Source organism: Microtus pennsylvanicus, chromosome 5, assembly GCF_037038515.1.
Source record: "Microtus pennsylvanicus isolate mMicPen1 chromosome 5, mMicPen1.hap1, whole genome shotgun sequence".
Classification (NCBI taxonomy): domain Eukaryota; kingdom Metazoa; phylum Chordata; class Mammalia; order Rodentia; family Cricetidae; genus Microtus; species Microtus pennsylvanicus.
Genome location: NC_134583.1, coordinates 9192827 through 9209160, shown reverse-complemented (window position 1 = coordinate 9209160; position 16334 = coordinate 9192827). Strand labels below are relative to the sequence as shown.

Genomic DNA, 16334 nt, shown 5'->3' with positions numbered 1-16334 from the left:
TCAGGACCTTTGGAAGAGCAGGCAATGCTCTTAACCTCTGAGCCATCTCTCCAGCCTTTTACTGGATATTTTGTGTTAAGTTTTTGTTAGATTTAATGTTTTCTTTTACTGATGAGTCTATTTCCTCTATTGTATCTTCAATGCTTGAGATTCTTCTCTCTTCCAAAATCTCTTGTATTCTGCTGTTTGTGTTTGCATTTGTGGTTCCTGTTCATTTTCTCATAATTTCTATTTCTATAATTCCCTTGGCTTGTGTTTTCTTTATTGTCTCTATTTCAGTTTTCAAGTCTTGAATAGTCTCTTTCATATGTTTGATTGCTTTTTCTTGGTTTTCTTTAAGGGATTTGTTGATGTCTTCCAATCTTTTGTTTTTCCTTTTCTCCATTTCTTTGAGGAAATTTTTCATTTCTTCTTTAAGAGTCTCAAACATTCTCCTGAAGTTATTTTTTAAAGTCATTTTCTTCTGCTTCATTTATATTTGGTTGTTCAAGTCTTGCTGTTGTAGGATCTCTAGATTTTACTGGTGCCCTGTTGCTCTTTGTGGTATTGCATGTGTTCTTACCTTTTCTACTCATCTTTTCCTCTAACTGGTGTGGATGGGGCTGTCTGTAACTCTGGTGATTAGTATTCTAGGTGCCAGTGGATCCAAGGCTCAGATGGTTGTTCCTCATAGTACAGTTAGTGCTATGCATAGTTCTAGTTACCCCATTGGTCACTCCGTGTTCCTGGAGGTCACTCAGCTCTCCCGGGATTTGCTCTACTCCCATGGAGTTTGCTGTCTCAGGCCTGCTCTGGTCTAGGTTGCTGGCTCAGACCTATTTTTGTAAATGTCCCTGGTCAGGATCTGCTCCTGTGGAAGTCCCTGGCTAGGGGTTGGTTCTGCAAAGGTATCTGGCTCTGAGCTTCTCCCTAGGAGGTCCCAGACTCAGGTGCACTGGAACCTACAGAGGACCTGGCTCAGACCTACTCTCTCAGAGGTCACAGACTCATGCTGGGAACGAAATCAGAGAAACAACACCCTTCACAATAGCTGCTTTTTTTTTTCTCAATTGCTTCTGCAGAGCTACCTGAGCCTTGGTGTATTTGTAGGGGTGAGGTGATAAAGACATTCATTTTAGGGATAAGTGCTTGCCAGGGTCCAAACCCTAACATAAACTATCTCTCTGGACCAGTATGGGGGTGTGGGAATAATTGAGACACAAGTTCACACAGCAATATCGGAAGGGAATCTCAGGGTTCCTTCAAATCCTGAAGGTTACCAGCGTTTATTCTCCAAACATCTTTGATTACCCAAGGTAAACTGAGGGGGAAGTTCATTAACATTCTGTTTCCGAGGTAGGAGGACTAAAGTTATGTTAGCAACTCTGTCACTAGTTTGGGATTAACACTTCTTCCCGGGTGGTCCTCATGACTAGGACAAAGGGGCACCACACCATCAGCATACCCTGAGCTGAGGAGACAGTCTGGAGATGCTTTTAGCACCTCTGCTGCTATTATGGCTTGAGAGGCTGACTGCTGATACAATACAGATATATGTGGGCTGTATAATATGGTCCCACAAGTGCTCCAAAGTCTCTCACTCTCTGTATGTTGCTTGTGGGACCCTGGTAATCCCTATTTACTGCAACTTTCTCTGGTGAGGACTGAGGGAGGTACCAGTCTCTGGGTGCAGCAGAAGGTCATCAGGAGTCATTTTATTGCTATGTCCCTTTAGCATAATAATAGTTACATTTCCCCATAGGCCTATGGCCTTTCTAGTCTCAGGTCATTGCTTACCAGTGTCAGGTATGGGTTCCCCTACCCCCACAACGTTCTATTGCAGATAAGTAGATGCCATCAGCAGCGGGAGCACAGCAAACGGGAAAGCGTATTAATATCTCGAGAGGCAGTGAGTTTTGAGTAGTTATTGGTGAGGCAAATATTTGGATACCTGTATTTGGGGAACACTCATTTCTTTCAGCAATCATTTAAATGAAAAGTGTGTGTGTGTCTTTTACACCGCTATACTGACTGACCACACTGGAATGTGCTGGTGTTAGCAGAGATCCTCACTCGCTTGTACAGCTCCTAATGTCAAACATAAAGAGCAGGTCATGCCTAAGGGTCTTTCCTGACGCCAGCACACCGCTTAGGCCCTGGGGGCAGGAAGCAGCCTTTTCTACCTGTTCATCACTTCGCAGTTGTCTCCAGCAGGTGCTGAAGCCGTGCGTCCTTTTGTTTCTAGAGTTACAGTGACAGCGATGTGCAACATGGACTTCAGCAGGTTTCCGCTGGACACACAGACCTGCTCCCTGGAAATCGAGAGCTGTGAGTCCCACACCAGCACGTCTAAACCCCTCTCTGTGGCAGGGGACAGTTCTCCCAGGAACTCTGCTCTTCCTGCCTTTCCCGTCCTAGGGTCAGGCTCTCCAGGGTGACCTGAGATAATCTCCTTCACCCGAAGTCTCCTGGTTGAAATGCTAGTCACCTCTAGAAAACACCTTCACGCATTAGTGTCTGGTTTGACACCTGTGTACCAGAGCCAAACCGGTTGACGCGTGAGGGCTCCTATCACACAGTCAAGGCTTAGCGAGCCCTTAGAAGAACAGATTACAGGGAGGCAGACGCTATCTGCAGCTCCAAGATGTTCCCCCTCAGTTACGACCAGGGGCACATGTGCCTGTGCAACCCTGTGCCTCACCTGAAGGGGACGTGCTGGGCACATGGCAGCCTCTGGGAGGATGCTGACCACAGTCATCTCCTCCTTCTTTTGAGGAAATGGGCACAACTGGCCCAAGGAGAAGCCCCTTCTAGACTCATGCTGCCTGAGAGTGAGTCGTGATCTGGCCCCCAGGTGATGTATTGCACCTGTGCAAGAGAGGAGCAAGCTGGCTGGTTCCTAGTCTATAAAGCTGACCATAGGAAATCTTGCCAGTATTGAACTGTCTCTGCCATGCAAGCAGCAGTAGCATTTGGTTTAACCTATCGCAGCTGGATTGCGGAGTGAGGTTTTTTTTGTTTTTGTTTTTTTTTTTTTTTTTTTTTTTTTTTTGTAGGAACTGTGAGCCCTTGAGCCTAGAAGCCTTGCTCTGATAACTTTGAGAAACTGGGATGAACTAGAGTTGTCTGTCTGTATTGTCTAGTTTGCAGTTTGTTATCTTTCCCCAAGCCAGGCAGTCTGTGTGGCTTAGGACACTTAGTGTCACACAGCCCCACAGGCTGCCTGGCTTGCATGTCACCCCGTTCCTGACACTGGCTCTCATCTCCCAGATGCCTACACAGAAGATGACCTTATGCTATACTGGAAAAAGGGCAACGACTCCTTAAAGACAGACGAGAGGATCTCCCTCTCCCAGTTCCTCATCCAAGAATTCCACACCACCACAAAGCTGGCCTTCTACAGCAGTACAGGTGAGCTCAGAGCATGCGTGGAGTGCCAGGGAGGCCCCATGGTGGCCAGGTGCTTCAGGCTCTGTTTAGGACGTGTATGATCTGGTTGTCACATCAAGTGAGCAGAATTTTGAAACAGAAGACTAGAGTCCTAAATAAAATCCAGTGGGTGGTATGTGTCAAGGAGAGGTGATTTATTTTCCTTTAAGACAGGAGCTCACTCCCTTGCCCATGCTACCCTGAATTCACGATACACTATGTATCCAGGCTGGTGAACTCACTATACACCATGTATCCAGGCTGGTGAGTTCACTATACACTATGTATCCAGGCTGGTGAACTCACTATACACTATGTATCCAGGCTGGTGAACACACTATACACTACGCATCTAGGCTGGTGAGTTCACTATACACTATGTATCCAGGCTGGTGAACTCACTATACACTATGTATCCAGGCTGGTGAACTCACTATACACTATGTATCCAGGCTGGTGAACTCACTATACACTATGTATCCAGGCTGGTGAACACACTATACACTATGCATCTAGGCTGGGCCTCTGGCTCAGTATCTCCAGGGCTGGGCTATAGGTATGCTCCAAGGAAACTAGCTTTGCAGGTAATATTTATTTATTTATTTATTGGTTTTTCAAGACAGGGTTTCTCTATAGCTTTGGAGCCTGTCCTGGAACTCACTTTGTAGACCAGCCTGGTCTCGAACTCACAGAGATATGCCTTTCTCTGCCTACTGAGTGCTGGGATTAAAGGCATGTGCCACCACCACCACCCAGATTATAGGTAATTTTTGACCCATCAATGTATCAGAGATAGCTACCTAGGAAATGCAAGCTAAGGCTCCGAGGGAAGCTGTGTGAGTAGGTTTATTTGAGATGATGCTGTGTCTCGTTGGTGCTGCATCCCTGACGTGCTCAGCAGAGCCTCTCTCTAGCCACAAACAAGTTTCAGTTCAGACCACCATTCTCCATTTCCCCGGGTGTGCCACTACTACCCACGCTCCTCAGAATGACTCCTGGTCATCATGTGGACCTGGCTGTGGCCTTATCAGTCAGAGGTCTATACAGGCCTCATCAGCACCCATTGCCTGAGGCTGTGCTCCATGGCCTTCCCCAGCAGCTGGCCTGAGCTGGTAGACAGCTGACATTCTCCATCCCTTGCTTCTGTTTTAATCTCACCTTTCAGAAGATTCTGCAGAACTTCTTGAGGGAGCTCCCCCATGTAAGCGCATCCTAATCCGTTAAAGAGCACTGACAGCCAAGTTTCAGCCTGCCAATCCAACTCCCATTCTGCCCTGCTCACCCTGGATGCTCAGTGGTTTGGGTCTGTCTTCTGAAAGTCCTCTACACTTGCTGGTACCAAGAGGCCAGCTCTATGCAACGTACTCACTGACGACACCAAATCCGCTCTTATTGCTGCCAGGACCCCACTTACTCCCAGCCCTGGACACCCTCCTCCCACATCCTCACACGTGTTCCTTTCTCTGGAAATCGCAAAGGCAGAGCAAAGCCCAATGGACCAGAGATTGTTACTCTATGCCCAGATCAAAGACTGTGTTCTACCTCAAAACCCATTTCTTCCCATAAAGAAATTCAGGAAGGGAGCCAGGCCTGGGGATAGTCACCAACATCCCAGCACTTACCAAGGTGGAAACAGGGGGGGATCAGGAATTCAAGGCTATTCTCAGGTACATTGTGAGTCTGAGGCCAGTCTGGGCTACCTAAAACCCTGCCTCAAAAAATACAATTAAAAAAGAAAAAGGAAAGAAATAAAGGGGGCTGTTTAAGTACTGCCTCTAGCTTTGCTCTGCACACAAACCCCATGAGGCTGCTGCTCAAGAAAGATTCTGCTCCAGTGGTCTGGGCTACAGTGTAGGAGTCTGGTGGGAGATGGGAAGGGGAGGAGGGAGAGAAGAAGAGGAAGAGAGAGAAACGGGGAGGGAACTGAGCATATGGCCTTGTGTATCCTGGTCAAGGACTCTATCCATGAGCTACATCTGAACTTCTAAGATGCTCCCATGTGATTGTGAGGCAGACAGGCCCAAGGACATATTTTGAGAAACAAAACTTTAAGTGACTTTCTCAAGGGTTCCCTTCATGTTTACGAAAGGGACAAAGATTCCTCACAGTGGCTTCACACGAGTGATGAGGGTTGCCACATGGCCCAGTCACTGTTTAAGGTAGGGGTCCAGAGTGAGCTCTAAGAAATTTAAGATTCTATAAATAAGCCTTGTCTTTTAAAGGAGCCAAGCAGCTACACTGTGTTCTCTCTCTTATTCCTTTGTCCCCAGGCTGGTACAACCGTCTGTACATTAACTTCACTTTACGCCGCCACATCTTCTTCTTCCTGCTCCAAACCTATTTCCCCGCCACCCTCATGGTGATGCTGTCCTGGGTGTCCTTCTGGATCGACCGCAGAGCTGTGCCTGCCAGAGTTCCCTTAGGTAAGGACTATCTCAAGAGTACACTACACGTGTCTGGAAATCCAAGGCATTCCTTCCTCCTCTCTACAGAATAACCTGGAAATGTTTAAGTAGCACCACACAATCTAAGCACCACATGGAAATCTATCCAGGCCCCAGGGCTGTCCATCCACACAGCTCCCTGTGGTCCTGGGCAGGGGGCTCCCAGTCTTGGTGTGCTCTTCTTGTTGGTCTGTATAAGGTATTCTGCAACAAGGTTTCTCAAAGGGTGGCCCAAGGAACCTTTGCAGTAGAGAATCCTTGAGGGAATTATTAAAAACGAGGAGTCTTGGGCTTCACCATATCTGTAGTCAGAATCCCCGAGTTTTCCTGCTCTCCTTCCATTCCTTCCTCAGCACCCCATCAAATGCCCTTACCGTAAACCCTGAGCCCGTAGGTCACAGCCACTACTACAGCTCAGACGGCTCAGGTTTGCAAGTGACAGGATGTCCCACCAGGCTTCAGTGAAAGGGTTTGGAGCTGGCCCTTCGGGTGACCCCAATCGTGTGTGATTTAATGTTTTCCAAGCGAATGTTCTGAGCTTAATTTGCAATCCTGGGCAAATTCCCACCCATGACGCCCTGTTCTTCAGCAGTTAGCTGGCACTCCAAAAGCTACTGTGCAGAGCGCATGTGCAAGCTCATTAAAATCTGTCTCCTATAAATAAAGCGATCCTGATAAACCTGATGTCAAGGTGCTCGAGGTAGTCCTGCTGGATAGGCACACAGGCCCAGCATGGGGTAGCTGTCAGCTAAAGAGATGAGCCCAGGATTATAGAACTTTTATGGACCAAGGACAGACACAGTGTTGAAATGACTTCCTTTACCACGTGGTTGCTTATATCCGTATCTCCTTTCTTGGGACAAAGGAAGGCAATCCCTTCATGCTGAAGTGTCCGGGGCTGTAACGAATGTGCCAGGTGTGCAGAGGAGAAAGTGGAAACGAGGAGCAGAGGAGCAGGGAGGGATCTGTGACAGCTAGCTCACGAAGACAGGAGGACGGTCCCCAGGAGGGAGCAGGCAGAACAAAAGGCGGAGTCACAGAGGGACAAGGCACACAGTGTTTGGCAAATGTGAGCGCGTGCTTATTTCTCACCATCTGTGGCAGGCATCACCACGGTGCTGACCATGTCCACCATCATCACGGGCGTGAATGCCTCCATGCCCCGAGTGTCCTACATCAAAGCCGTGGACATCTACCTCTGGGTCAGCTTCGTGTTCGTGTTCCTCTCAGTGCTGGAGTACGCGGCTGTCAATTACCTGACCACAGTGCAGGAGCGGAAGGAACGGAAGCTACGGGAGAAGGTGACTTTGCCACGGCATAGACTGGGCTAGCCTTGGCATGGTGGGCAGGTTCTACCCTCCCTGTAAAATGAGGCTGTGATACCCTCTCCTCAGCCTACCTCCAGCCATGGTCATGAATAGTTGACATTTACATCTTTTGTTCAATGAAAGCATTCACTCAGCATCTACATCCCAGTGCCGCTAAATTAAGACATGGCCCATTCGATTGTGGATGTGTTCAGAGTTTAGTGAGGGAAATAAATGATAATTTAACACTGTGGAACATATTATTAACAAATATGAGGTGATTTAAAAGACCCCTCCAGGGGCACCATATTCTATCCTAAGAAACTTCCCTTCATATAAGGCCTCCTATCTCCCACCATTTCTTTTTTTCTTTTTCTTTCTTTCTTATTTATTTATTTATTTGTTATGTATACAATATTCTGTCTGTATGCCTGCAGGCCAGAAGAGGGCACCAGACCCCATTACAGATGGTTGTGAGCCACCATGTGGTTGCTGGGAATTGAACTCAGGACCTTTGGAAGAGAAGACAATGCTCTTAACCTCTGAGCCATCTCTCCAGCCCTCTCCCACCATTTCTTAAGCTATCTTTGCTCCCGCCCTTCCTTTCCCTCCCCAGCCTACAGTGTAGAGCCTCTCTCCTCCAGCAATCCCTTACCGAAACACTATTCCCAAACTGCTGCCTTTCAGTCCCAACCCTCGTGGCAAACACCAAATAGCGTCATCTATAAACGTTTTTATGAAGGGTTCGTTTGGTGCCAGGTGTAAAGTCAACAGCCTGTAATGCAGTTTCTCAGGAGGAGAGTCACAACCTGGAGGCCAGCCTGGGTAACTTACCAAGGCTGTCTCAAAATGAAAAAAAGGTGTAGCTCAGGATATCACTCTTGTCTAACATATAGACCCTGGGTCTGTCACTACTTTCCCCAAAGAGAACATGGTATGAGCTCAGGGATTATGACTTCACGGAGGACGGGGCTAGCTGGTGCTAGTCTTATCCGTCTCTGGTACAGCAGTGTGCTCTTTCCTACAAGTTAGCATGAAGATATTAGTTCAACACCAGTTCCCATCAGCACCCTGATCTTGAGGCTGCTGGTAAGCTCTCGGATGCAGAGCTGTGCTCACAGCTGTCTTAGGATGCTCACAGTGACACCATCATCATTTTTCTTACCTTCTCCCTAAAGCTGAGAATAAAAGAGGCTAGAGGGTAACAGCCTTCATACACAATACTTTGCGGGAACCTGAGGGACAGCGCTCAGCTCACGTGCCCCGTGTGTTTGCAGGTCTCCTGCAGCTGCGGACTGACCCAGCCCCGGGCAGTGATGCTGGATGGTAGCTACAGTGACGGGGAGGTGAATGACCTGAGCGGCTACATGCCTGAGAATGGCGAGAAACCCGACAGGATGATGGTGCAGCTGACCCTGGCCCCTGAGAGGGGCTCTCCCCAGAGGAAAAGCCAGAGAGGCAGCTATGTGAGCATGAAGATCAACACCCATGCCATCGATAAATACTCCAGGATCGTCTTCCCAGCCGCCTACATCTTATTCAATTTGATATACTGGTCAATTTTCTCTTAGATGTCTGTAATTCTGTAAACCTCGCCTTCTTCATGGTTTGTATGCACTACAGAAATTGCTGTGAATGACAAAGTATGAAAACCACCCCAGTGCCCCCCTGGGCTTTCACTGTCCCTTCTTCAGCCATGCAAAGCTGCACTGACAAGACAGCGTTTTTCTATGTATTAAGCATCAGTTGTACACACAGTATTAGCTGTTCCCAGATCCCAGGAAGAGCACAGAGGACACATGGTCATGCTGCATTTCAGTGCTGGGCTCTGGGTTCTCCCCTCATGGAGGTCTTCCTTCATGGGCGGCACTGTGTTCTTTAGACTATGTGGAACTGGAGAGCACCTGAATAAAACTCATTTGCACGGAGCCCACGTGCACATAGGCCCCTTCTGGTGACAAGCTGTGCTTTGGTCTGTCCCTGCACCTGTTCGGCACCCCCCACAGTTAATGTACTGTAGAGTTGTTCATGCTTCAGTCTGTCCCTCCGTCCACTCGCATAGTTAACGTATGGTAGGGATGTTCACAGGCTCTCTTTAACAAGCTATAGATAATCTCCCCTTATAAGAAATGCTCTTTAGATGGTTGACTTTTCTCTGGCAGAGAAACTCTGAAGATGGAGATACGTGTATGCATTCTGTCTGTCCTGTGGAGCTGAGTGTGCTAGAGAACCGTGTTCCTTTCTCTGTTTTCTAGTCACTGTTTTGTGCCTCTCTACCACGGAGCACGTGCTCTTTCAAAATGAACTGTTTTCTCAGTAGCATGATAATATCACGGAGGAGCTCGAAGAGGTATTAATTTCTTCTGAATAATCAGCATTTCAAGGAAACTTGAGGTGATACAGCTCATGAGAACGAGAAGCACACAATTTCTTAAGAGAAAATAACATCAAAAAGCAAAAGAAACAGATAGACGTCTGCATTTCCACTCTGAGAGCCAACACTGTCTAGGAACTAGCGCAGTTATCATCTAGATTGAGCGTTCAATAGACCAGATGATGATGTCAGTCATCACTTGTAATTTGATGTGTTATTTTAAAATAATGTTTAAAAACATAAGGCTTCATGTTATTTATCTAGAAGATATAGAATAAGTCCAACCAAACTTGCCCAAAAGTCATTAACAGTATGGCGTTTTCTCTGGGCTACATCTTTCACTCACAGAGACAGAGACTTCTATTTAGCATCTGTTCACATCCCAGCAGCCTCTAAAACAAGTTAAGACATTGCCCTTTAATTGTGGTTGTGTTTGTCGGGCAGTGGTGGCGCACGCCTTTAATCCCAGCACTCGGGAGGCAGAGGCAGGCAGATCTCTGTGAGTTCGAGGCCAGCCTGTTCTAAAAGAACTAGTTCCACGACAGGACCCAAAAACTACAGAGAAACCCTGTCTCAAAAACCAAAAAGAGAGAGAGAGAGAATTGTGGTTGTGTTCAGAGTTTAGTGAAACATAAATGATAATTTAACATTATGGGGCATATTAATAAAAAGGAGGTGGTCTAAGAGACCCATCCAGGAGCCACCATCCTCTGTGCTAGGAAGCCGCCCTTCATATATGTCCTTCTATCTCCCATCATTTCAAAGTTAACTTGATGGATCAACACTAAATGATATATGCATGCCTATTCTTTATTCTGATTTTTAAAGAACTACTTGCAAAGTCCTACTTAGACGGTCTTTCATTTTCCCCAATGAGAGTCCTACTTAGATGGTCTTTCATTTTCCCCAATGTAAGGCCACTAAAAGCTTTTTGGAAACACAAGTAGTAAACTTAGAAGAGCATAAATTAAACTATTAATTATCATTGATATACAAAGTGACTGTTTGTTTTACCAAGCATGGTTTACACATGCCTGAAATCTCAACACTTGGGAAGTAGAAGTGGGAGGACCTGGAGTTCAAAGCTAGTCTTAGCTTTAGAGCACATTGGAAGGCAGTCTGGGCTATGTGAGGTTTAAAAAGATTAGTTTCCATTTTTATTTTGTGAAACAATTATCATTAAAGTCAACATCTTTGCCACTGTCTTCTCCCTCACCACTAGGGCCACTGAGTTGTCTAAACTAAACCTTACCTACTGTTTGGGATACTCTAGCATTTGAGGCAGTGTGTAGAATGTTCTACTAGTCTGCTAACCTGCTATATCAAAGACTGTAGGCCAAATGGCTTGATCAACAGAGATTTCTCACAGTTCTAGAGACTAATGTTCAAGGTCACATTGAATGTGCTGGCGGATGTGCTTTCCCCAGAGGCCTCCCTTCCTGACTTTCCAATGGCCACCATCTTGCTGTATCCTTGCCTTCTTTCCTTTGTTCCCACCAATGTCCAAATCCCTTTCTCCCTAGTTATATTTTGTCAGGACCCACATGCATGGCCTCATTTAACCTGAGGTACTTCTTTAGAAGCCTTGTCTATAGATCAGTTTTTCTATAGCAATCTCCTCCAAGTTAGAATACTTTATCTTGGAGGGAAGCTCCTTAGGATGCGCTTAACAAAAGGTGATGCCCTCCATCCCACAGGAAAGAAGCCCCTTCAAGTTAAGCTCAGGAAGCAAACAACTCAAAAGTTTCAGGAAGCCCCTGAAACTAAATAGATAAACTATCTCCCTCCACCAAATAAACATAAGCAATAAGAGCCACTGAGAGTAACTTTCAGGTGATCCAAGCTGTCAGGAAGAGGCAAAGACCAGCTAAGCTATCTGGAGGGGACACATTCCAGCACATCCAGCTGTCTGCAAGTCATGCAATGAGCTCTAGATTTCCAGCTATTGTGGGTTTTCACCCATGATGGGGTGGGCTTCAGTGATGCAGCTGTCTTTGAATAATTTCTGCACCTCTAAGTAACCCCAATAAAGCTGATTGGTTCACCAAGTTGGACTTTGGTGGTATCTTTAATTTGATCTGTCATTGGTTTCCTATCTGGAGTGGTACATGTTTGCTCACGTATGCACAGGAACGGTGTCACACAACACTATCATGTACATTCGATAACATATGCCCATGGAAGTCTATTGGCATCACAGTACACCTAATATTTTGTACATAGTTATACTATAGCATTTAGGAAATGACAAGAAAATTCTGGGGACTGGAGAGATGGTTCAATGGGTAAGAGCACTGCTACCAAATTTGAGAAACTGAGTTGAAATCACCAGCACCCACCCAGAAAACTGTGTGCGGCCATGTGTGTGTGTGTGTGTGTGTGTGTGTGTGTGTGTAGGGGGCACAGTGGAGACAGGAGGACATCTGGAGCTTGCTGACCACTAGCCTAGCTCTAGATTCAGGAAGAGACAGTGTCTCAAAGAAATAAGTGGATGGTAATGAAACAAGACACCGGATAGTCTTCTCTGGTCTTTTTGAGTGCTCATTCAGCATGTGAAGTCACCATACACATATGCACATGCCATACACACATACTTACACACATGAAAATATGTCTGCATGTGTTCAATAATAATGTGGTATTACCAATAAGTTTTTATTCAAAGTTAGTTGAATAGATGGATGCAGAACCTGTAGATAAGAAAACCCAACTACATTTGATAATTCTGTGTGTGTGTGTGTGTGTGTGTGCGCGCGCGCGCGCATGTGTGCTTGTCTGTATCAATGTGTAGAGGCTAGAAGTTAACACCAGGATGTCTTTCCCAATCACTTCCCTCTCACTGATCTTCAAGCTTGCTTTTTGGCTAACCTGGCTGAATAGTGAGGCCCTAGATCTCCCTGTCTCTGGGTGCAGCACTGCCACACTCAGCTTTCCTATGGGCTCTGAGAATCGGAACCAGGACCTCATGTTTGCAGCAATCAGTTACCTACTGACCTATCTCTCCAACCCTCCAAACTCTTTTTTTTAAACATTTTATTTATTATGTATACAACATTCTGCCTGCACGCCAGAGGAGGGCGCCAGATCTTAGTACAGATGGCTGTGAGCCACCATGTGGTTGCTGGGAATTGAACTCAGGACCTCTGGAAGAGCAGCCAGTGCTCCCAACCTCTGAGCCATCTCTCCAGCCCCAAACTCTTTTTTCTTATTTTGAAAATAGGTTCTTTCTGTGAGTTTGAGGTCAGTCTGGTCAACAAAGTGAGTTCCAGGACAGCTAGGGCTGTTACACAGAGAAACCCTGTCTTGAAAAAATCAAAACAAACAAGCAAGTGAAAATAGATTTTCTTACATAATATATCCTGATTGTGGTTTTCCTCCTTCTACTCTCCCCCATCTCCCTCAATCAAATCCACTCCCTTTATCTCTCATTAGAAAAGAACAGGCTTCTAAAAGACAACAACCAAACATGACAAAATAAAACATAAAACAAAAACCATCACATTGAGGCTGGAAAAAGAATCCCAACAGAAGGAAAAGAGCCCCAAGAGCAGACACAAGAATCAGAGACCCACTTGATTCACACACTCAGGAGTCCTGTAAAAATACTAAGCTGGAAGCTATAATATATACTCAGAAGACCTGGTACAGACCTGGGTTAGCCTTGTGCTTGCTGCTTCAGGCTGTGGGTTCATAGGAACCCTGTTTAGTTGATTTAGAGAGCCTTGTTCTCCTGGTGTGCTCTATCCCCTCGACTCTTAAATCTGTCACCTCTTCCACAGGATACTCTGAGGGGAGGGAGTTGGAGACATCCCATTTAGATGTGTGTTCCAAGGTCTCGTTTTCTCTGAAAAGTGTTATTTTCTCCACCTAGTGACTGAAAGTGTTTCTGGGTATAGTAGTCTGAGATGGAATCTGTGGTCTCTTAGAGCCTGTAGCATGTCTGTCCAAACCCTTCCAGCTTTTGGTGTCTCCACTGAGAAGTCAGGTGTAATTCTGATAGGTCTGCCTTTATATGTTACTTGGCCTCTTTCTTTGCAGCTTTTAATATTCTCTTTGTTCTATACATTTAGTGTTTTGATAATTATGTGCCAAGGGAACTTTTCTAGTTCAATCTATTTGAAGTTCTGTATGCTTCTTACACCTTTATAGGAATCTCCTTCTTAGATTAGGAAAGCTTTTTTCCTATGATTTTGCTGAAAATATTTTTTGGAGTCTTTGAACTGAGATTCTTCTCCTTTCTCTATTCCTATTATTCTTAGATTTGGTCTTTTTATAGTGTCCCAGATTTTTGGATGTTTTGTGTCAGTGTTTTAGATTTAACATTTTTTTTTGGCCAATATATCCATTTCTTCTATCATATCTTCAATGCCTGAGATTCTCTCTTCCATTGCTTGAATTGACAAATCTTTAGGGTACAAGACCATTGTTCCACAGCACAGAATTGCTTCATTTTGGGTTTTCTTTATTGATTTGATTTCCACTTTCAGATTTTAAATAGTTATATTCATTTTCTTCCACTGTTTGCTTGTGTTTTCCTGTATTTCTTTAAAGAATTTATTTATATCCTTTAAGGACCTCTATCATCCATGTCCAGATAGAGAATTTTAAAGATTTTTTTTTCCTGTGCTTCAGCTATGTTAGAGTTGGAGAATTCAGGGCCTGCTGTGGTAGGATAGCTGGGCTCTGTGGGGGTATATTGCCTGGCTAATATTATTGTTTTTACAGTGGCCTCTAGGTATCTGGAATTGGGATGACTATAAGTCTAGGTGCTGGTTTCTGGATTTGTTTCTTTGGGATGAGTACTTTGTCCCTTGGTTTCTATTTTCTCTCTGTAGAGCATCCTATGTCTTAACAATGGGTTTCCTCTAAGACAGACAGGAAGATGCTACACAACACGTGGAGGTCAGAAGATAACTTTCCAGGAGTTGCTTCTCTGCTGCCTCATTGGGGCAGGGCGTTTGATTGCTTCTGCCACTTGTGTACCCCAGCCAGCTGGCCCACAGGCTTCCTGGTGACTCTCTGCCTCCTGGTGCAGCCCACCATCAGCCCCAGCTTTGGAATTTTGAGGTGTGTTAAGTCTGGGGTTCAGTGTCGCATGAATAGACAAGAACTATCTTGATAACACAGCCATGTACCAAGGTACTGTGATGGTAAGTCTTATCACCTTGACAGGATCTGGAATCTACTTAAAGACATGTCTTTGGTTGGTCTATGAGAGCATTTCCAGAGTGGATTAGACCCTTCCCCAGAGTGGGCAGAACCTTCTAGCTGCAGCCTAGATGTAAAAAGATCCGAGCAAAAATCCATCTTGCCTGCCGAGGTTCTTGCTGGTGAGCGTATTGCATCCACCGCCGCTGTTGCTGCCGCCGCCCTCCCTCCCACTCTGTTAGGTCCACCGGAGTCTCCTAGGCCGTCAGTGCCAGGTTGGGACTTCAGAGACGTCTGGTTTATGGACTGAGCAGCAATCAGGTTCCTAGCCTCTCTAGCTTATACACGAACACTGATGGCTTGCTCACCCCTGTTGTATAATAAGCCACCCTAGTGGTCCCATTTAATTATGCACATTCTGTTCCGTTACTCTAGAGAACCCTGCCTATGCAGGCACTATGGTGCCTAGAGTAGAGAACTTGCTGTGTAAGTGTATGGATCTGAGTTCAAATCCCCAGCACCCATTTACCTCCTTTTTTCAACACCAAAGAGCCCTCTGCATCCTATTCATTTCTTAAGTGTTTGGAGGGAGTCCCTGTAGGTAAGCAGACTGCAGGTCTCATCTCCCTCTGTTTCTTGAGACCCAGCTCCCCAGTCTGATCCCAAGCTCTGCCACAGAAATCCTGCTACAACCTTCCCTGCCCCCTGCCCTTCACCCTAACCTAACTCCAGCCAGCATACATCCCCTGCTAACTCAAAGGCCACTCCTTTCAGGGAAGCAGGCTGACTTCAGATCTCTCCTTCTGCCTCTCCATACCCAGCCCCCTCAGTCTCATCCCCAACTCTGTAGCAGGACATCTGCTGCTGTCTCCCTTTCCTCTCCAACTCCATCTCCAAGGACCACAAAGACTATCTCCAACCTTCTTTCCCCAACTCATCCTAGTACCCCAGCCTCCAACACCAGCAGGCATTCCCTGAGCCTCAGGACCTGAAGGCATACCTCTTCAGACCCCTAGCCTGTCCCCAGTCTTAAGAGTCAGAACCCCTAGTGACCACAGCTACCGGGTCCAAAGAAAATTTCCCACCAGGCAACACCCAGCCCCGACTTTGATGGTGTCCTTTCTGTGGTCTGTCACCGGTTCCCTGACTTTGATGGTGTCCTTTCTGTGGTCTGTCACCGGTTCCCTGACTTTGATGGTGTCCTTTCTGTGGTCTGTCACCGGTTCCTTACCTGAGGTAGCATATGTCTGTCATTAGATCACAGAGCCTAAAGTAGTGAGTTTATCCTATCTCACAAATGACCACAGTTGCTAACTGGCACAAAGATTATAATTCCCATCAAAACTTACTCTGATGATTTGGGACATGTTTCAGAAGATTGCTTCAGGTAAAAAGTCAGAAATCACAAGACATAAAAACCATCAGAGAGGTTTTTTCTTTTAAAAAATGTTACAAAGTAAGGCAACTATTCTTTTTAAAGGATACTGTAACAGTTTTTTTTCTAAACCAATGGAACTATACCATTGAACACCCTGGGAGAGTGTGGGGACCCCTTCATGTTTATACATCCTCATAAAAACATGCAATGTCTACCTTAAATACTCTTAGCATTTATGCTACAGACAGAAAAAGTTAAAAAAATTTCCTGTGTAG

General features: G+C 45.8%; 1 protein-coding gene across 1 annotated transcript in view; it reads left to right on the top strand.

Moving 5' to 3' along the window:
• Gabrr1 (gamma-aminobutyric acid type A receptor subunit rho1) overlaps positions 1-11586 on the top strand; it is a 31842-nt gene extending 20256 nt beyond the window's left edge. The window contains exons 6-10 of the mRNA XM_075971257.1: positions 2225-2307; positions 3250-3390; positions 5679-5831; positions 6957-7153; positions 8437-11586. Coding sequence (XP_075827372.1) covers positions 2225-2307; positions 3250-3390; positions 5679-5831; positions 6957-7153; positions 8437-8730 — 868 coding nt within the window. The 3' untranslated portion in view covers positions 8731-11586. The remainder of the gene's footprint in view (positions 1-2224; positions 2308-3249; positions 3391-5678; positions 5832-6956; positions 7154-8436) is intronic.
• The last annotated feature ends 4748 nt before the right edge of the window (positions 11587-16334 follow it).